The sequence below is a fragment of the Anser brachyrhynchus genome (genome assembly GCF_964034855.1).
Source record: "Anser brachyrhynchus genome assembly, chromosome: 6".
NCBI classification, from domain to species: Eukaryota; Metazoa; Chordata; class Aves; order Anseriformes; family Anatidae; genus Anser; species Anser brachyrhynchus.
The window spans coordinates 16,678,697-16,700,990 of NC_137700.1; the positions used below are offsets into that span (position 1 = coordinate 16,678,697).

Genomic DNA, 22,294 nt, shown 5'->3' on the forward strand with positions numbered 1-22,294 from the left:
AGAAAACCATAATACCGGACAATAGTTTATTATAAATAATAGCTTTAATTCAACTAAGTTGCCGGTGATTATATTGTTTACTAGAATGGTTGTGTGTCCTAATAACCTACAAAGCACATTTTTTCACCTGTGTAAAGCCAAATGTCAAACTACATGATGTTGTGTAATGAAACCAAACATGCTGACAATCTAGCCGTTAGACTGTACACAAGTTGTTCATTTACTGGTGGAAACCACCAAGACCAGATTAACATCTATTTTCTCTACTTTGACAGAACAAATTTGCTGTCACAAAAGAAAACTTTCCATTTCTGAGTTACAACAATGTCTTTGGCATGCTTCACTAGCTTTCTACAGTACAGGATTTGTTTAAAGGAAGAAAGAAGAGTATAAGACAGCACGTACAGATGACAATGACAGAATGAAAACTACGGTTAAGTCACTCCACAGGCAATCACAACAGTTCATGCACTAGGATCAACAAGTTGAAAGTTTTACAAACTAGGCTTGATCTCCACGAGGTGAGCCATGAGAGCTCCAGAAACCTGACTGCCTTCATTCTCACCAGTCCTCTTACTCCTCCTCCTCTCACTGTCGGCCTTTTCAATCTTTGATTTTATAGATGCTGCCTCTGTTCTCATATCTCTAGCAGACTTCGATGTAATGGAAGGCTGGTAAACTTGAGTAGCTTCTGATAATGATGTGTTCCTTGATGTACTGTCTTCTTCATCGTCAGAGACCTCTGACTGCATCTTTTTCTCTTCATCAGATAGACGATCCACAAGCTTTAATGTCTCACCACTAATTCCCTTAAAATATTCAATAGAATGTTTACATACCTCCCTAAGCTGATTTTTTCTTACTTTAACTGTTGTCATTGTGACGGAGGTAGATCTTACCTTTACTGGTAATTTAGAAGGAAGCTGTTTTGTTTTTTCTTTCTCTACCTGCTCTTGTTTTGGCAGGGCTGCAGGTTTTCTAGCTAGATTGCTCCTATGTGTATTTTTTACAGGAATCCTAGACCTTGCTTCTAGACAGGGAGGAGAATTATCTTGTTTTGCTTTGTCAGGCTTAATAGCCCGTCTCACTTTACTCCCTGCATTGCTTTGGACATTATTTTGTGGCAAGACGTCTTTTACTGAGCTGGCCTTTACAGGAAGTTTTGATTTTCCTCTAGTCCCTACCAACTCTGTTGACTTTTGCTGTTCTCCGTGTGCTTTTTGCTTATCTCTTACTCTGTGTCCTTGTGTTGTCCCTGTACCTTTTCCTGAAGTGCTTTTCGCTTGATTAGCTTTCTGCAGGGAACATTTCGGTTCTGAATGTTCTTTTAGCACTACATTACAGGTAATATCATCTGTAGGGACAGCAGATGAATCCAAATTGTTGTTGTTATTAAAATTATCTTTTGGAAACTCAGTGTTCTCTGTTTGCCTACAGCTTGTCTGGCTAGAAGCTGAACTCGCAATCACTTCTACGGTTTCATTTTCTAATCCCTGACCACTTGGCATCACAGCTTCTATCTTATCTGTCACTTCGCCAGGGCCATCTTTCTTCAGAGTCATGGTGGAAGCAGAAATTCCCATTTTAATTGGTGTGCGCAATTTGGGATCAACTTTAGAAGCGTTTACTGCTGCCGATGATTTTTCCAGTGAGTTACTACCAAGTGTTTGTTCCATGCAATCTCCACTGGCCTGGATGATGGGCTTATGTTCATCTGCTGTTGTTTCTACTGGTCTCTCTAGGTTTGTTTCTACAGTGTTGTCCCCTGCCTGTGGCTGTGTGATGGCAGTGACTGTACTTTTATCCCCTTCCCCCTTGTCCCCTGACTTCCCTTCAGAAGTATGCTCACCAATCTGAAAAAATTGGAGTCTTTCTTCAACAAAATCCCTCTTGCTCATGTCAATTGCACCACTGCGAGTCATCTCAAACATCTTCCCTTCATGAAATGGGAAGGGGTTGGGCTCGCTAGTTGGCGTACTTTCATCTGTTGGAGTTCTGGCTGGAGTTGTATCAGGTGTTGTTGCTTGAGATCTGTCTTCCACTGCCAGACCAAATGGCTTAGCCTCATCATCCCTTGATTTAGTCTCAAACACTTCGTCGTCACCTCGGTTATTGGACCACGGGTCAAAATCTAGACTCTTAGTGGCCACTGTTTTGAAAGGTGTTGCAAATTCTTCATCTACTTTGTAACTGAAATACGAATCGGGAAACACAGTCCTGTCAGGGTGTCTGCCTTCCAAAGTGAAAAACTGTGCCCCTGACTTCTGTTCGCTTTTATCTCCGGCCTTTTCAGAAGCTGGACCCTTCGAAGGCACCTTGTCTTCTTCAGGGCCTACCTTGCCTTCCTCCTCAATGACTTCAAGTTTACTCTGGCTAAAGCAGCGATCAGTCTGCTTTAGAATACCTTCTGTAGTCCATACGTCCTTTTTGGTTTCAACTGCTGGACCTGCAAGTTTAGAATCACTCTCAGTTAAACCATCATCTTCATCTTGCAAATCATAACCGTCAAGAGAGTCAATCTCAGTCGCATCGGTATCATGGGAGAATTCTGCAGTGGTTGCTATGGAACACTCTGTGACAGACTGGTCATTATTATTCCCATTTTGCACTACATCATTCTGGGGTGAATCAAGCCCAACGTCAAACTCACTAGGTTTCCCAGAAGTGGGATGTCCTAACTCTTTCTGTTTCTCAACCTTTTCGGGGGCTCTGGGTTTTGAGGTTTCTTTCTGGTCATCTTCCAGTTCTTTCAGTTTGAATGTATACTTTTTAAGTGGAACAGGTTGATAGAGAGATTCGTCGTCACTGGAGTCACTGACATCTGCTCCCGGTGGCACAGGAGACGGCGGCTGCACTCTTATAACTGGTTCAGCCAGTTGGTATTTGTCGTGTTCATCTTGCAAGTTCACTTCTGTCATCTCCATTTCACTCTCAGTGGAATAGTGGGGCTTCTTTTCTGCCTCGCCTTGGTCTGCATCCAGTGGTGGAGGAGGAGGAAATTCAATGTAGGCAACTCTGTTACCTTTTGGTCTTTTGTTAGAGTCCTTATTTATATGATTAGGTAGTGATTTGTCAGTTTGTGGTTCCTCAACTTCTGCCTGTTTTACAGAGGTTGATTTAGCCTCTGCTTCCTCCTCTGATTCCTCAGATACCTCAGGTATAGGACTGGGCTTGCCAGGGATATATGCTATTAGTGAGTCAGGTGTTTTAGATGTAAACTCATAACTCACTTCCTCTGAACTTGGTGTTTCTGGTGTTAAAGGGCTTTTGCCAGAGCTATCTATAAAGGACACTTGTTCTAGGGTGTCATCTTCTGGACTGCCTTGTGGAGAAGGAGGTTGTTTTTGCTGTCTAGCTGTGTAAAATGTCCCCCTTGTCTCTTGTACTGTCTTACTCTCCTGACTGACAATTTTTTTTATATTTCCTTGTTGCACCTCTTTCTCATATTGCTTTCCGACTTGAACAAAACTGACATAAACAGGTAAGGTCTTAATTTCTTTCACTCCCTCAGTACTTACTAATGGTGCAACTTTATTCAAGTAATCACTGGCACTGGGGTCAACTAAGTCACTCAAAGGAGATTCCTTTCCTGGACTAAATTCTAAAGAATCTGGTGATTTGCTAGGGGATAACTCAGTTTCCTCAACAGGAGGACTTAGACCTATCGAGCTCTGCTGCTTGGTAACTTTTCTGATTTCTGAATGCTTTATTTGATCATCTTCCACATAATCAATCTGTCTCTCAACTTTCTCCTTAATCACAGCTGATTGGGATACTTTAGCTGAAAGTTGATAAACTCCATCAAGCATGGCTCTCTTCTCCTCAACAATCCTGACTGGAATATGGGACACAGCAATTTCTTCTTTCCTTTTGGACATTTTATCAGCTACTTCACCGTTATGTTCTCCCTCCCTGACAACAAATTCTCTGTATAAGACCTTTTTTGAGGGAGATTTTACAGTCAGTTCCTTCACTTCTTCCGAATGAATTCCATTTGCTGCCAATTTGTGCTCTGTCACAGTGATAAATTCACTTTCTTTGTCAGTTTTAGCTTCAACATGATCAACATGGTTTTCTTTCACTGTATCTGGAACAAGCACATGTGAAAGTTTTTCTTTTTGTGTTTTATGATTAGAAGTTCCAGGACTTTCCCATGTCCTATAGATTTTTTTGTCCCAGTGTCCCTTTGTTGAGTCTGAGCCATACACCAGGTCTTTTGTCTGCAGTTCTGAAAAGTATTCTGGCACGCTTTTACTCATTTCAGTTCTTTGCTTCTGTGTCTCTGAAGCACAAAAGTCTTCTATAGCTTTTCCTTTACCTGGAACAAAATCTTCCTGTATTTTCACCTCTTTCTGTAAAGCTGTGCTCCCATCAACGAGCTCTACTTGTTTTGCATGTTTCTCTCTGGAATAAAACTGATACACTGGTAACTTACTTTCTTGCAATTTCTTTACTGGAATTTTGGACTGACTGTCCAGCTTTTTTTCTTCTTGAGTTAGATCCTTACTCCTTGGGCTTATACTTTGTTCAAACTTTAGCCTAATGGAACTGAGCTTTGATTGCTTCAGCTGAAATCCAGTCTGTGAAACCTCAGGTACTCCAGTCTGCTGAGCACTCCCTTTGTGTTCCATAGTTTGTTTAGAGTCTTCTGCTGGTTGCACAAATATCCTTTTTTCAGGACTGCTGGGCAAACTGGACACTTTTCTTTCATCCACTTTGGGAAAACATTTCCCATCATGTGCGTATTGCTTCACCTTACTCCATTCGTCACCGGACGCTGGTAATTCAGAGAGCAGAACCTTCTCAGGGCTGCTGCTGGCAGAGCTCTGGCTAGAATGTATTTCTTTACCATTTCTTTTATGCTGCTTTTTCTCTGGAGACTGTAGCTCATCATTCAACTTCTCTGTTTTATCCCGAAAAAACTGTGATACTTCAGTCAGTTTTTCTTCTGCCTCCTTAACAGTCCTGTCCACCCTGTCTTCATATATCAACTTTTCTCTACCTCTGTCTAATCTGTCCTCAGTAAAGCGCATCCACATCGCATGTTTTGGACTACTAACATCTCCAGTATAGTGTAACACTGTCACTTTATCATAATGATCATCTTTAGACATTTTACCCACACCATTTTCAGAAACATCTTTATAGATTTTGGAGAGAATCTCTTTTTTGGGGGCAGTAGCTACTTTTTCTCTGCATCGTTTATCAGACCCCTGTAACTCTGCACTAAGGGGTAGAGCATGGTCAGTAACTGACTCCTCAGTATCAGAATGAGAAACATCTAGCTTTTCTGAAAGAAGCATTTTCTCAGCAAACCTGTAAGACTCCCCTCTTAGTTCTGACAACTCATCATCATGGTATTCTATTGAGTGCTGACTCAAAAGCTTCAGTGTTTTGTAAGAGTCATCAGACATGAGTTGAGCAGAACTAGGGCGACTGTCTTCTTCCTGGGACACGGGAGTGTTAACTCTAGAGGATTCCAGATAAGAAGGAAGTGACTCTTCGGCTGTGAGCTCCTCTTCTTCTTGCTGACCTTGTTCATCTGAACAAGGAAAAGCATCATGTTTTTCCAACTCTTTTAAGTTAATATCTCCCCGAGGTAAGTCTTTCTGATATACATACATTTCTTTTTCTGGATGCTTTTTTGTTTCTCTAATAATCACTTCAGTAGGTTCAGCCTGATTACCTTTTTCAATATGGACCTCTATTATTCGCTCCAGTTTGGGTTTCATTTTGCTGTCCTTCTCTGCATGTTGTGGTGAAGTTTCAGCAGACTTGCTAACATCGGATGTTACTGATGATTTATGTTCAAACAGACCTGCTAGTTCTTTGGAAGGGTCACGTCCAGACTGAAAGGCTTTCATTATGTCATGAACAGACATTGTTTCCTCAATTCTTTCAGATGTGCTTTCGGTGCATGGAGGTTTATGATAAACCATTCTAGTTGTCGTAGTGATATGAGTTTCTTCTTTTACTCGGACACCTTTGCTAAGGACACATTTGTGGTCATCTTCCTCACTGCTGCTGGCTTTCATTTGGAATGCTTTAACTTTCTCTTTAATAGACCCAGCAGGCTTTTGCTCCAGCTCCATAAATGTAGGTGCAGGTTTCGAGGCTGGTAGCTCCTCTGCTTTCTGCTCTGGAATTTCTTCAGATGACGGTTCGTAGCTGCGGATAACATGCACTACTTCAGTTCTTGTTTCTGTAATGACAGGAGGGATGGGTACATCATGGAAAAGGGGTTTTGGTCCTGTGCTTTCAGCACTTTGTGGGGCAGAAGGTGTCTTTTCACTCCTTGTTTCAAAGCCACTGTCAGATAAGGGACTTTTATCTTGATCATGTTGAGAAAAGTCATCCGGAGACTCTAAAATTGTATCTGTTCCAAAAAAGGAATCTGCAATTTTACATAACTCCTTTTCTGATGTTGAAGGCCTCATGGAGGCTGGAGGCATTTTAAGTTTATGTTCCTGCAAAGCAATAGCTGGTTTTAAAATGCGTTTTTGTCTCTCTTCACCTTCTTTTTTCCCCTCTTCAAACTTGTACTTTATGTTTGTTAATGAACTGCTACCAATATCATTTGCTAAGTAATCAATAACTTTTGACAAGTTATAATCCTTTTCCGACATGGTTTTAGTTTTAATTTGGACCTTCTCTGGAACAGATATAGGAGTTGTCAAAGCTTGCTGTCTCGCTTCATCAATCTCCTCTGTACTGAACTCTACCCAGTCATCCTCAGATAGGTGTCCTTGATCACTTTTGGATACTTTAGCCGACCCTTTACTTTCTAAACACACATCTTTTTTCAGTATCTCACTAACTTTTACTAAGTCCTCTTTTACTTTCTCAACAATTTTAAAGGGCTCTTCATCATCAATTCTACCCTCTTTTGGTATCTCAGGTTGGAATGGTTTGTCCTCTGCGACATCTGTCTGCAATATTGCAGTCATTCTTATTAGATCCTCCTTCATTTCAGCAACATCTTTCAGTATCTCCTGACTGGAGGATAAAGAAGATGGTGTGGACAATTTGAGAGCAGAGGGTGTTAAGAACAAGGATGATTTTATTGGAGAAGAAGTTCGATTATAGGGAGGCTGTGTGCGTGCCTCTGTAGTCAATGTTTTAATAGGTGACAGTAACGCAGCAGCTGATTTTGTAAGCGGAGATGACTCTGGGAGCTTCTTTAATGCTGGTTCAGACAAAACATTGACTACAGAATATACTGGCACTGTTATTGTTGATGAAGTTACGGATGAGGTAGTTGCTGATATTGACCCAAGGGCTGTATACAAAGCACCTGCAGGAGGAGTTCTTATTGACTGGAAAGCTGATGGTGCTGAAGACACAAATGACCTGAGTGGAGAAAATGACATTGTTGAAGCAGTTGAAAACACCCTCTCAGCTGTGTCAGCAACTGCGCTAGCAGCACAACTTGCAGAATGTGCAGCTGCAGTGATCTTGTCTTGAAAAACAGCTGCAGCTTTGGATCCATTTATTAGGTTGGAAGAAGATGGGTATTTCAGAGGTGACACAGACCCATTAAGCAACGGTACATCTGTGTGCCCAGCTACATGTTTTGCTGGCGACGAGAGAGACGAGGCCATCATGACCTTAGAGGATGAAACAGCATCAACTGCTGACTTAGCAGGTGACACCACTGACTTTAGAGGGGACGATAAAAGTGAGGATGCTGATGTGATGACCGATTTAAGAGGCAAACTTGAAGAGTACATGTTAATGTTGGATTTGGGGGATGCTGGAGGCGTCATGGTTATGGATGATCTCTCCAAGAGAGACCCTGCTGTAGTCACTGGAGATGTCCGAGAGGGGAATGTGGTAGTGGATGCCAGCCCTTTTAGGCTAGCAGCTTCTGTCACTGCGGGAGCTCTGACGAAAGAGCCTGAAGTAACCTGTATATTGTATGGAGGCTGTGATACCACAGTTTTTATTGGTGAAGAGATTGTCCGAAATGATCTAATCGGAGATGCTACATCACTAACAGATTTAACTGAAGATGTGGTAGAAGCTCCTAATGTGGATTTGATTGGAGAAGCAGAAGAAACAGACCATATTGATTTTAATGGGGAAGCTGTAGGAGTGTTAGAGGAAGAGCTTGATAAGGAAGTGAAGCCTGATTTGGTTTGCCCAGGCACTGTAATTGGAGCTGTTGTCCATGACTGATATGGCCGTGTTGAAAAGAATGGCTTGTATGAGTAAGTAGCAGGTAGGGATCTTGTTGCTCCTGCACTCCGTTCAACTGTTTCTTAAATTGTTAAATTAAAATCAAACATAAAATCAACAAAAATGATTGAAAAACAGAGAGACCAGAGAAGAAAATTGGTCAGTAAACGTTGTAATATTACAAAAAGCAAATACAATTGTTTGCATGAGTTGGGATGGAGGAGGCAAAAGAAGATTAAAAAGGAAATAAACAATAGGAATGAACCATATACTGACAATTGGTCCAAAACAAAAAGCAACATAAAATGAAAGACAGAAAGCACATTGCAACCAAGTCTGCAAAAAATGAAGAACAGAAAACACAAAGAAGGAATCCACAAGGTAAAAATAAAAACCACATCAAAAATTCTTCTCTTACTTCCTATTGACTTTCTGATGTCGTAATTCTGAAATATTTGTATCAGTTCTACTTTGCCTGTTTAGGTATGTCTTTGATTTGCACAACTATTAGAATTATCCTTTTAATTATTTCTGTTGTTGTTGTCATTCTATTCAGATATTGAACCTATACAAAATATAAACTTGTGTAAAAAGACATTATATATCTAAAATATTTTTTTTTAAACCAGTCAGAACTATTTCATGCAGAACCCAAAATTCCTTTAAGTGACAGGCAATTGATGTGCAAACTGTGAAGCAACTGGAATAAATTCAAATCTCTATCTCCCATGCACAATTCGGATATGCTTCACACTCACAAAGCCAATAAGAGCAAGAGCTTTTCTGAGTCAATATTTTAAAAAATAATATAAATAAATGAAGAAAAGGAACTTTTGCATTTGTTTATCATGCGATATTCCTTTTGGTTGGAAAAACTAAAGTAAAACTTTACATGAAATGATTTTAAGAAGCATATGTCATACATCAAATATGGAAAGTATGATATATGATAAACGTGAGCAAGCAAAGCAACTGAATCAGTTTTCATTCATGCACAATATATCATGTCAAAACGAGCACACATTAATACATTTTGTATGCTGTATTAAGCACAAATATGTAAACCTTAAAAAAACCATTTCACAAGAGGCCATTAAAAGAAGAGTACACTTTTTCTACAAGATGTAGTGTCTTGGTACCTTTTGAGGAGATTTCTTGCATCAGCTCAAAGACAGACCTGTTCAACTTTGCATTTCTCAAAAGGTAACATTAGAAAAGCAGTCAAAGAACAATATATTATGCAAAAACTTCCTGGCAAGGACAAACCTGTTAACTGTTATCATCCCCCAGAACACTCAGCTTATTCATAGCCATTTTGAACAGAATCATCATCAAACACATTTTGCATCACAGGAAATACTCATGCCAGAAGACAGTATTTCTGGGAATCCCATTACAGCATACATATCCTCTGATACAGCAATAACATTCAGAGAGTTGACACTGAAAGTAACTTAAAGGACTTTCTTTTTTTTTCCTCTTTTTCCTTCTGTTTAAAGTTGGAGTTAGAAATGGGGCTGAAATATTCAAGCAACTTATTCAACACACCTTTCTCTGAAGTTACACTAATAATTTGTCAAACTTACTTGATCTGTCTTATAGACAGACAGTAACATACAGTGAAAGAAGCTTAGCAAGGCTAATACTGAACTGTTAAACTTAAAGCACACACACACATACAATAGCAAATAAGTGTTCAGTATACCACAGGTCCATATCCTGCAAGGAGAAATATGCGGGTCCTATAAAAGCCAATTGAAGCTCAGAAGCTGATGTGGATGGCTGGTGATACTGCAGTATTAGAACATTTAGGTTGAAGAGAGCTTGAATATGAGGCCTGACTGGCACAGCCTATTTCAAGAAAGATCCACTTTCCCATCCTTATTGCAATTTTATTTTTAAGCACAAACATACTTTCTTCCCCCAAAGAAGAAAACACTGTGTACTTCATAAAATGAACGAGACTTTATAATAAAGATTAACTATCAGCAACTGCTAACATTCACCAGAAGTTCATACAGTCCCAAGTGCAAAAACCAAAACCCCAAAATCACTCAGGGAAGAATCAACATCAAAACAACTTGTTCAGCAGTTCATGTTTGGGAATGTCTTTAGAGGGACCCCACTGCACTGTGATGAGCCATTGTGCCACAGCTGCTTAGCGAGGCAATCAATCAACAGGCTGCCCTTTTAACTGCTCTTTCTCCTGTTAAATCACAAATTCAAACATGTCTAAGATGCTTTTTCTGTGCTCTGTATCGCAGTCAAGAAGAACTGGTACAAAGAAAATGGAGTGATTTACCAGCATGTGAAGCTATGACAACTGAAACAGGATGAAACCAGGCCATTTTACTTTCTGAAATAGCAAAGAAATTCCCACAACCATGCCAGAATTTAGAGTGGGATAATATTCTAGAAAGTGAAGTGGTTTTCATAACAGCCCTTTTTGGCTACTGGACACTCTTGGCCAAAGCAGTTTCCATCACTCTGTATCCAAGATTTTATCAGGAAACAGATGTTACTACCTTCTGTGCACCAAATTGCATTTCCTTGCTTGCAGCTGGTAACTGAAAGCACTGAGTGAACCCATACAAGAAGCTCCAGCTCAGCCCTGCTCCTGCTGCTCTTCAGCTGCAAGCGAACAGTGAGCACTGAGCAGGTTTAACCCACTCCTCTTCTGTGGGAGACCTCACTGCTGGGGAGGGCAGAGGGGTCCTTTGGCCACTTTTCCTGAGCAGGGATAAGGACAGGTAGGCAGGGGAATACCCCACCTTCCTCACTCTCCTCTGCACCAGCACTGGCATTGACACCAGGGTGCAGAGGAAAAAAAAAAACTCTGAGTGTGCGTGCATGAGCTCGAGAGAGAAAACAGCCCAATCCCCGCTGCTACAGAACTGCAGAGTTGTGCCACTGAATTTGCTGGAAGGAGGGAGAGGTTCATCACTCATCTCTGATCAACAGAGCTAACACCCTGTGGTGTAAAGCAGCCACGGCAGCCATCCTGGCTCTGTGCTGGGTAGTGTGCACATGCTCTGGAAGAGCTGCACCTCTAAACCTGCAACCTTCCCTCACACCAGCATTCTGCAGGTGGTGGTGGCTGATGACTGCATGCTACATGTGCACAGGAGGTGGTGGCACTCCGACTGATAGCCAAACCCTGTCTGCCATCTTTCCTGACAAATACAGTAATTTTTGCATACCCTTTTTGGGTAGCTCACTGCCACAAGTAGTAACCATTGCCAATAGGGATACAACAATTAAAGAATGGCTGGGGACTTCTATTATATCAACACACCTTTTCTTAGAGTAAAGCTCATTAAGTGCATTTGGGTTTTTTTCCCTTTCCCTCCACTTTTTGCAAATGAGACCTAATGAACCTTTGGTCAATAAATATAAAACTTTTTTTTTTCTTCCAATGAGGCCTGAAAAAATAATTGTAAACAACATACACAGTCAAGCTCCTTTCAAGCAGCTTCCTTTTCCCTGTCTCTCGGTTCCCAACAAGCCTTTGACGGTACCTTAACAGTCCATCAAGATGTCTCAGTGGATCTGATAGCTTCTTCAGATGTTATATGCTTGAAGTCTTCTTCCAGGCCTGAGAAGTGTAATATATTCTGGATATATTCTGATCCAAAGAAGCCACAGATCTTATAGGATAATTAAAGAGCAGCCATCCAGTGGAAACTCCCAAGACCTGACGAAGTTTGTCTATGGATTTACGGAATTATATCAAAGGGTCTGTTGCAGGGTAGCAACTGAGAAGTTATGAGGCAGAAAGAGACAAGAAAAGTCTGAGAATGGGGAACAACAGCATTCAACTGCAGGCAGGGGAGGTGAAGGAAGAAAAGCTAAGCCGAATGCATTGTTGTACTTAATAGGGAAGGAAAGCGATGCCATGGGTCTAGTAAAGGAGTACAGAGTTTAAGAGGAAGCAATGTGTGGTGCCAAGGAATAAAAAGCATCTGCAGTGAACAGAGGAAAAAGGGAAGAGAAGGAGAAAAGAGGGAGATATAAAATATGAGAGTCCGCTTTGGCTAAGCATCTAAACATTTAAGCGCTTATCTGAATGGCATTTTTCAGCTTTGCTGAACTTTTGCATATTGCTCCCTTAGGGAAGAGGAACAGACTCATTTTGAAAGCAATTTGTAATCCTACTCATCTGGAGCTATATGGCATTTAAAAGAATGTATTTTTACTTAATTAGCACGTCATTTGCCAGTCAGGATTCTTCAAGCTCTCACAACACAAGATTTCACAGACCATCCAAGAGTTTTGCTTTAATTTTTTTTTCCTTTTTCTTTCTTTCCTTTTTTCTTTCCTTTTTTTTTTTTTGTAAAGTGACACCAAATACAACGTTTATAGAAAAAATGTCTCTTCTTATGAAAAGTCACGTATATATGGTTTAGTACTTTGTTAAGAGCAACTCACTCATTCCAGGCTCAGTCAGATAGCTGTAGCGCTTACGTAAAGCAAGGGAGACAAAGTTCTGACGCCGGTCGGCTTTCTCCGTCTGTAACAAAACATAATGCTGTTTGGTGCCATCCCCCATTTGGACAATCATCAAACCTCAGCATGATAGGCCACATATCGTGGTACATATCCCCACAAGGGAGAACGGATGTCTCCGTTCAGCTTCAGGAAGGCATGCTGGAGTCAGATTTGGCAGGGAATGGCCAGAGCTGGTCTCCATTCCTGTCTGACGTGTAATGAGTGTCAGGCACTATGGAGCGGGGAGCATGGCTACCAGAGGTGAAAGAAACCTGCTATGAACCACCAACCTTCTAGAGCAAGCAGGGAAGAGACTGCATCTCTGGGAGATGACCACATGAACTCATTCCTGCTCAATGTCTCTGCTTACGAGGTGGAAGAGCTTAGCAGACATAGCTCATGATCCTGCCCTACTGTATCTCAATACTAGCTTATCCCATTATCACTAAATAAACTGCTTCATACTACTAGAAATGGCATGATATTTTTAATTCTCTGTAAAATAAACCACGTTTGACTAGGAGAACAGGAGATCAACACAGAAGACTACAGATACAGACATAAAACATTCAGAGAAGTACAAATTCGACTGATCAAATATTTCTCCCCAGATTGATTTGTCCTGAAAACACATACACCACAATGTACACTGGCTTTAAAGTGAATACATTAAGGACAAAAAAAAGGCATGGGAGGGGATTTTTTTAATAGGCACAAAATGCAAAGATGCAGATTAGAAAGCAGACTACTACTGTTAACTAGTAAATTGTATCGTAAGTTGCTGCATTCGATGGGTTAGCTGCTAGTGTGATGTCTTCAATATTACAAGTCCTTTAGAAATCAGTTCACTTGACTGTGTCTAAAAATATGCTTTGTTTAGAAAGAAAACTTTTGTTCTAGCTATATAATAGCTCACTGGGATCAAACACTGTGAATACAAAGTGATATGGTTGCTATTATTATTTTTTAACATGTAAGGAGTGTGTTATTTTTATTTTAGTCAGCAGGCGGCTACTGATATTTGTTTTCCACCAGGAAGAGAAGAAAACTTTGCTGCTAGGTAAAACGGATGCATCTATGTGGTTTCTTTTATAAGGTGATCTCATTTATTGCTATCTCTAGAGTAAAATCCACTCAATTTCCTGACAATCTAATGTTGCAGTTTCCAGCAAACTGGGGATTTTTAAGCTGCAAATAACTGAGGTCTATTTGAAAATAGCTTTATACACAACAGTTTGAAATTCTTCTTAGTTATTTTGCTTTTTTGGAAGAGTCCAGTTTATTTTCAGAAATAAAATATTATAGGCTACCATTGCTAATACTTCCTCAGACACATGAGTTACCAAAGTACCGGCAGCATTATTTGAAGAGCTAAAAATCACACCCAATAAGCTCCTCTCAATTTTGTAAAAAATGGACTTGGTCAGAATGTAGTAATTATATTTTCTTTTTTTTTTTTTCCCAAAAGGAAATTAGTTAAATTTTAGACTACTATTACTCAACATGTAGTTTAATTTTGTAAAATATAATTATTTTTTTTTTGTCCATTCATGAACTTCAACTGTTTTGCAACAGAGTATGTTGAGGATATGGTTATTCTGTAAATATTACTTCAATGCCATAGTTAATAATAGTATTTATTACTTTCTGTAACATATTTACTTTTCTTCACTACTTCACTACATCTGAAGAAAATAAAAACAGAAGACAGTGTTTATATTACCTCATCATCTTGATCTGACTCTGTTTCCTTTTGGTCCAAAGATGCATTGCAGAGACAAGGAATATTATAATGGACAGCAGGGAAAAGAATATCAGGATATGAAAAGGACCAAATTGGGAGCACAAAATGCAGGCTGATTTATAATGCAAAGCAAATCCAAAATGCCAACACACACAAAAAAAATCTTACATCCAATGCAAATCATTGTGTGACATTACTGAAAGCATAAACCTATGACTTGCAGGCTGAAGCATGAGCTGTAAACAGAATCATAAAAATTATAGGAACTTGACACCACAGTAACAAGAGACTCTAAAAGCGTTCTACATACAGGAAACCAATAAAACATAAATTTAAAAAGCCTTTATCATATTCCAAAGCATTCTCATGACCAGCATTTCTTTAAGTTTCTTTAGCAGAAAAAAGACAAACTAAAAAAGCAAAAATAAAATCAAACCAACCCTAACACAAATGTTTGTTTCCCAACAAATACCTTTTTTTGTGCTGGCAAAGTGATATTCAAGTTGCAAACAGCTGTTTGTGGCAGTCCTTTTGTAGTCTTTGGTTCTTTCAAAAATGATAATCGTCCACAGGGTTCCTGGCTGGTGTCTCTTACCTAGAGAAGAAATTACAGTATAGTTGAGTAATATGCAGTAATTTAGATAGCTAGAGGAGGCTTCTGGTGGGTTTTTCAGAGTTTCCTTCCACAGGAAACTATCTAATGGGTCAAGACCAATATTACTGAGCTGGGACTCAGCCTCCTCTCTCAGCAGGATAAAAGGTGGTACCATGAAATTCTCTGATGGGAAAAAAGTTCCTGCAATCCATGTAAGAAAGGACACTGGGTGAGTCCAAACAGATAGCAATATCCCAGTATAAAACTGAGAGGTATTTTCAGCTCACCTTTATTTTTTTCTGCAATGTTCTGCACTTATGCTCAAAACTTATGTGCTTAAAAACTTCTTTTGCACAAAAGCTATGATAACACAAAGGAAACTGAGCATCCGTTCATGGTAATTTAGAGGAGACCAGTCTGTATGCACTTTTTGGAGCCTGTTCTGCTGTACAGTATGTTATCAAACATATCACCTTTTCTTAGTCCCTGGGACATAGCGATCTAATCCTGATATTCTGCTACTCATGAACAGAAGTTCATGAATCCTTGTCATGGGTTTTCTGGTCCCAGCTTTGTCAGCAACTCTTTTGTGGCTTCATGCAAAGCACTCTCCACACTATTCACATATTAAACAATGACACTTACATCCTCAGGGCAAGTTAGTTCTATTTAGCTGAAAAAGCGTTATCACAAGAAAAAAAAACACCTCAGCAGAATTAGCTGGCTTGTTTTGCTTTTACCTTGATAGAGAATGGCAGTCTATTTTCTTTGAAAGCATAAAAATTAAAAACAAGCTGCTGTCCTCCTTTAGTCAAAGGGGCCAGGTTTCCATAGCAATCAACGTAAATAGGTTTTCCTTCCAGAACCTATCAAAGTAATAAAATGAAAATCAATAAAACCTCATTTCATAGTATATCCACACAAGTAAGTATAGCATGATTCCCCCACTACAGTTCCTGAGTTTAGCATAAATCTCCATTCAGATTAAATTCAATGACAAACTAGAAAATCACTGTGCATTATGTCAAGGCATTTTGAGCGCCAGCAGTTTGGGAAACTGTGCTATATGAGTGGCTTTTCTGAAGTAAGAATATCTAGATTTCCTTCAAGAAACTATGTCTTGGTGCCTATTCACCATAAACCAGCCCTAGTTCTGACTGTGTGTCTGTGAGGCCATCAAGAAAGAATTCCAGGTCAGCTTTCTGAAAAACCCAAGGTTACTTGACAACAGCAGGTGCAAACCCCACCAAAGGCTAGCCTGGGGCATCCATCTGGAGACAGCTCTTCATGTTCCCCCCTCCCTTGTCCTTTTTTGACATCACCTAAAGAAGCTTTTTGAAACAGCATTGCTGCAAACCTTTATTTAACTGGGCTCACAATGACTTTTGCAGAACTTACTGCCATTTGGAAAACACACTGTCTGTTTACAAGGAGGAAGCCAGCTGTAAGAAATATACCTCAATGTCTTTGCTTCTTGCAACTTCTTCAAAATTCTCTTGTTGCTCCAAAGTTTTGTCCACTTTGTCATCAGTCATGCAGAAGCAACGCAAATTGGATTCCACAGGGTCATTCATTTTGGCAAATATAACAAACTTTGCCATGTAAGGAACGCATATTAATTCTCTATAAAGCTGTGTTGCCAACCCAACAGTCTCTAGTACTTGATGGCAGTCTGCAAGCCAAAATCTGAACACGAAAAAGAAATGTTAAATCAGCTTTTCATTATGCTGAAACATTGCTCAAGCCTTTAAAAATAAACCAAAAAGAACTCTACTAATTCCATAAAATTAATTTAAAACCTTGGGTTTTTTTGTAAGTTATATTTTTGTGAAAGTAATTTTACATAATCTTCAACTAAAAAGCCAAAGAGCAGCAACTTTTACATTTTAATGTACATTTTCCAAATTCTCCAATGTATGTAATGTAAATAACTCCAAATTCTTTTATTGAATGTCCATTTTCAAGTTCCCTATTCTGTTGCTGTTTCCAGAAAAACAAACCCCTGTGTGGCACTGCCACCTTTGTTTAAAGAAACAGCATGTGTGATTGCCAGGAGACTCACCCCTAGCAGAAAAGGCCAGGACAAAGATTCATGTGCAACCTCAAATATGTAGTATGCTGATACACAGTGACAAAGAAGCATCTGGTCCATTACTGCTTTATCAGTCTTGCAGAAGACTTATAGAAAGCCAAACAACAACAACAACAACACCATCACCACAACAAAAAAAGCACCCTCACAATAATGCACACAGTTAACCAACAGTAACTACTCCCTGGGTGCATTTGACAAGCTCTGCCACCATACCTGGCTGAAACATTGGTTGTGAATGACACACAGTCATTTGAAAACGTCAGTGGAGTGGTGCCTGTGATGTCCTCCCACTGTGCAGGTGAAGTACCTCCTGCGTAAATATAAATCATGGAGATTTTCTTTTAAAAGTCAAGCACAGGCTACACAGGAATATTTCTATCTTATTTTGCTTCACACAGCAAAAAACAACTTAGATAATGTTTTCCAAGAGCTGAGTTACACGTTATATATGCATTATGTCATATGTTACATACCAGGAAATGATGCTGATGTAAGCAAGATACATACCTACAGTCTATAGGGAAACTTCTCTTGATATCAGCTAGGCCAGAATGACTTCTGCAGGTAGGCCAGAACTACTTCTGCAAACTACTTTTATTGACAACTACATTTAATAGTCAAGGCTGAAGTTCTTTGTACTAGCTAAATATAAAATATTTATATTTAATGTTGTATAATGTTGTATTTAATATCTGTTGGCAGGAGTTCTTTTACAATAGCATGAGATGAGACTAAAAGCCCAGGGAATCAGTGGGAGCCTTCCAGGTGACCTCAGCTGGCTTTGCTGAGAAGAAGTGATCTGATATCTACTGGACTGAGCACATCAGCCTCCCTAACTGGAAAGAACGAGTTGTACAGCTACTTGAGTGAGCACAGGGGCACTGCTGTCACCAAAACCTTTGCAAAGAGAATGATTTTATCTAACCTGTAATGCTACATAGAAGTCGAAGGCTGGGCGTCGTGTCTCCTTTGTACCCATTGGTTACACCTTCTCCTGATGGAGGTGGCACAGGAATTGTCATGGTTATTGGCTTATGAAATTTTCTTCTTCTTGGCTCCACAGTGACGATGGGACTGAAAGTCGCTTTATTTCCAAGGACTTTTTTAACAATCTCCTCTGGAACTGGTTGAGCCTGTCAACACAGGGAAAATATTTTAAACTAGTGCTACAAATTGGCTGTAGATATGCACAACTATTTTTGAAAAGGTAGCTCAATTTTCCTTTAATTTTCTATAGATTTTTTTTTTTTTCCTAGGGAGCTTTCACCTATAGCTCCCTTGTGTGATTATTAGTGCAATTCATGCCTTAGTATTTTTCTCCACAATCCACTTATGATTTCCTAATAGCTAACTTGTTGAGCAAAGCTATAAATCTCAGAAGGTTGCCTGTAGTGTTTGCTAAGAGGTTTTATGAGGTTGCTTGTTTTTAATTTACAGTGATGGGTGGCATCAAATAAAATTTCAAAATGCAAGATGCGCCCCACTTTGTTAGCAGAGTATTGAGAAGTGAGGACTAGACATGCTGTCTCAGATGCTGCACAATTCTCACATCTGCCAGGCATGAACCCATGCTCCTAAGGAACACTTTGTACTCCTGATTTACCTCTGTCCCCAGTGCTTCCTAGGTCATTCCATTATTGATTACTATTTGCTTGGGTCAAATTCATACAGAGTGCAAATAGTTGCTGTAAGCAGCAGCTGAGATATAAGCAATTTTCAGACTTTCTACCTCAGTTTTGTGCCTCTGGAGATTCCCTAACTTTTTATAGGGGTAAAGGAAGAAGAAAGAATAAGCAGTATGGAAAGAAAAACTATGTAATTTTAACAGTTTTTGTCATGCAAGACTTGAACTCAAAAATGATAGGCATCTCATGGGAAACCCTCGTTTTGCACGTACTTTTTTTTTTTAAATAATTTTGAAGTCCTTGTTTCAATCGGGCTGAACTGTGACTTGCTGTATTATTCAAACTACACACTGTACTGATAGACTATGCAGCTACATTGCAATCTCCGCAGTGACAACACTGCATATAGAGATGTATTTCCTTCACACTAGATAGCTCTGGAAAAGCAGCTGTATAACTATAATAGCAGAGCTTCCAGTTTCTCAAGTTCAGTTGCCTTTATGTGAAATATCGTTAGTGGATGAAAAATGTTCCAGAGTGAATACCAAGCACTGGAATCCTGATTCCAGTATCCTGATTTCAGCATCCTGATTTCAGCACCCAGATTCCAGCATCCTGATTTCAGCACCCAGCATCCTGATTTCATGAACCCATCAGACCTCTCAAGTTATTAAGTAATTTTAAGTGATAATTAGCAGAACCCAATGAAAAGCTACATCCTTCAGAGTATTTCTCCACTTTCTGTGCAGTTTGTTCATGGAAAGTTTAAGCTATTTGCTCTTCCCAAATTCTACCCATCGCCAGGAACACCAGTGTCCTAAGCTACAACAGATGTATATAGGAGGTCTTTGACCCAGAAACAGCTGGCAAACAGGTGCATAAGCTCCATCCCAAATGCACTACTATGTCCACTGACACCAGCCACAAGCTGCTACTTGGCCACAGGAGACTGGACTGCACAGTGTCTGTGCAGCTCATAGAAGACTATCACTGCAGCTTGCTGTGGCTCCAAACCTCTGCCTTTTCTTTCTGTTTTTCAGAGGCTAAGTGATACTCAAGGTGAGCTGGGTTTTTGCCACAGGGTGGAGGACTGTGCTTTGCCTGCACCAGGGGAGCGCTGAGATGCAGAGCATGTGCCTGGGCAGCCACACACCAGTTCAGAGCTCACGTGTGATCCGCAACTCGCTGCTAGGGACTAGGGAGCAGCAGGCTCCTTAGCTGTAAGCTTTGTGTATTAAGACCAACCACACAGGTTATGTCCTTACCTGGAGCCCCACGCGGATTCTTTTGGTTAGAGCACCCTCAGGGAAGGATGCCTGGACACGCGGCACTGTTGTGCTGCTCAGCACCCCTCCCTCCGGGCCGATTTGGTTACTCTCCTGCTTGATTCGTGAGACCACTGCGAAATACTGAGGGAAATCCTTTGTGACAATCCTGCAGATACGCTTCTTCTCTAGCTCCTCAACACTGTCCAGCTCTGGTGGGAGAAGACAGTTAAAAATACCTGACAATACCTGTCCAGGTTCAGACCAGACATATCTGGAATGTGTAAGGTTTTTAGTCTGCCTTAAAATACTTTTAAACATTTTTTTTTAATTTACTACAGGAAAAAAAAAAGAAACAAAACAAGACAAAAAATAACACTATTAATCATTAAGCTTTGGTTTGCTCAGTGAACTTTTGCTGAAATCATGACTCTGAGTGCCAGCAGCATCAGACACAGATCGGCCAGGGCACTGAGGCACTGGCACATGACATTCTGCAGCAGCAGCTGCCATAGGATGGCAGGTCTGCCACTGGAACCCACCGAGATGTGGAAGAGGTAGTCAAGCTTCTTTCCTCTCTCATGTAAATCTGGAAGCACTAAGTGCACTGATCTTTCTGAGCACACCTTCAGAAGATGTATATTTCCAGTCCCCTCCCTCACACAGCTCCGGCATGCAGAGAAAATCACTGTCAGTTCATGGACTAACTTTACACCAGATGTCCAAACCAGAGCTTGCCCAGCTAAAGCACTTGAGAAAGTTATCTCCCAAAGTGGCATCCACATATTCCTGACCAGACACTGAGGGCTGTAGTAGACTGTGGATGTGACAGAGCTGTCTGCCAGCACTACCTGGGAAACCACAGTGAGGATCCCTTCCCAAATAAGGCTTCCAGTCATGCAGGTATATGCCCCAAAATAACTGCATTGTGCTCCTCAGTTCCCAGAGATACTTAATGAGTTCTCAGAAACACCTGGAACACAAACAGGTCACCAAGAATTTGCATGCTCTGCCACATTCCCAGCATGTGGGGTCACCAGGACTCACAAAGAGATATGGAGGATCCACCTGCATTAAGTAAATTCTGTGTACATGTATACACTGAGGAAAACTGTTATGTTACAAGAACAACTAACCATGCAACTGTATGTATGCGTATATATATGCACTAATGAAATCCCTGGGATATAAACACTGTTCACAAATGGAGATAATTATGTGACTACCAGGCATTTCTCCTGTAATTTTCTTGCATTTTGCCTTTTTAGCTATTGTAATTGGGTTTTACTCCAGCACTCCACAAGCCCCCACACTTATTTTCATCCTTTAAAAAGCACCACATTTCTGAAGAAGAAAGTTTATTCTCAAAAAGATTATACTTCTAACAGATGCAGCAAGAGAAAGCAAGAGGACCAAAAATGGTATCACAACAACAGACACTTGTACAAGTCTGTGTGTGGCTGAGACATTTTCCTCCACGGAGCATGTAAGCTCAATTACAGCTCCAAAAGAATTAGAATTTATGTTTGGTAAAATGTCAGTTTTCCATTTAAAACCTTCAGCAGCTAATTTGGATTAATTGCACAGTGCTGCTGTGGATCATAAGAAGCTACCAGAAAATGATAATTTCTTATCATAACGCCAGCTTCCATTTACTTTGACTCAGAGATGATATCTGAAGCCCTCTAATGAATTAGGTATTCTGCCTGCAGCGTCTGGAAGCAATGGCTTGTGCTGGAGACAAACTGGATCTTTCAATTCACAGGCAGGTATAATCTTGACTGGTAAATCCTGTGTACTCTAGTGTTTGTCACTAGAGACAAACCCACTGTAAAATTCTCACAGAGCTGAAGGATAATTAAAATTCTCCTAAAGTAGAAAATCAAGTGGTTTATGTAAGAACTTTTCAAAATCCTTTGAGTGTGGCAGGCACTCTCCTTTGGAGGAGGAAGGTGCACAGATGAGAGTGGCAGGCATGGAGAGGAGTTGGACTACATATATGGACATTACGTTGAGTAATATGTATGTAAGCTTCTATGTGAAGTTGCCCTCTAACAAAAACAAAAGACCCACAAAAAACACAGAAGATGAGCAATCTTAAACCACCTCTCTGGATGCATAAGGAATGCAGTGTTAGCATGACAGAAGTAATGAAACAGGGAAAACTTGCCTTGGGAGAGGTCACGTTTCCTGAACACACCTTATGCATTTCACAGCAAGAACAAGCATCACTATTTTCCTCAACTGCTGACACTTCATTCCTATGTAATGCATTACAATTAAAAACCTCAAAGCTTTTGTTTG

At 40.2% G+C, this 22,294-nt stretch overlaps 1 protein-coding gene across 14 annotated transcripts in view; it reads right to left on the bottom strand.

Annotated features, from left to right (window-relative positions):
• ANK3 (ankyrin 3) overlaps positions 1-22,294 on the bottom strand; it is a 361,577-nt gene that overhangs the window by 26,639 nt on the left and 312,644 nt on the right. For 6 of the 14 annotated variants that reach the window (XM_080597957.1, XM_080597956.1, XM_080597946.1 and 3 more), the window contains 7 exons: positions 19,991-20,202; positions 18,026-18,233; positions 17,314-17,410; positions 16,463-16,691; positions 15,746-15,871; positions 14,883-15,005; positions 12,607-12,688 (listed from right to left, as the gene is read on the bottom strand). In XM_080597957.1, the coding sequence (XP_080454083.1) occupies positions 12,607-12,688; positions 14,883-15,005; positions 15,746-15,871; positions 16,463-16,691; positions 17,314-17,410; positions 18,026-18,233; positions 19,991-20,202 (1,077 nt within the window). Of the gene's footprint in view, positions 1-565; positions 8,261-12,606; positions 12,689-14,389; positions 14,417-14,882; positions 15,006-15,745; positions 15,872-16,462; positions 16,692-17,313; positions 17,411-18,025; positions 18,234-19,990; positions 20,203-22,294 lie in introns of all 14 variants that reach the window. The other 8 variants (XM_080597952.1, XM_080597951.1, XM_080597944.1 and 5 more) reach the window with 3 other exon arrangements.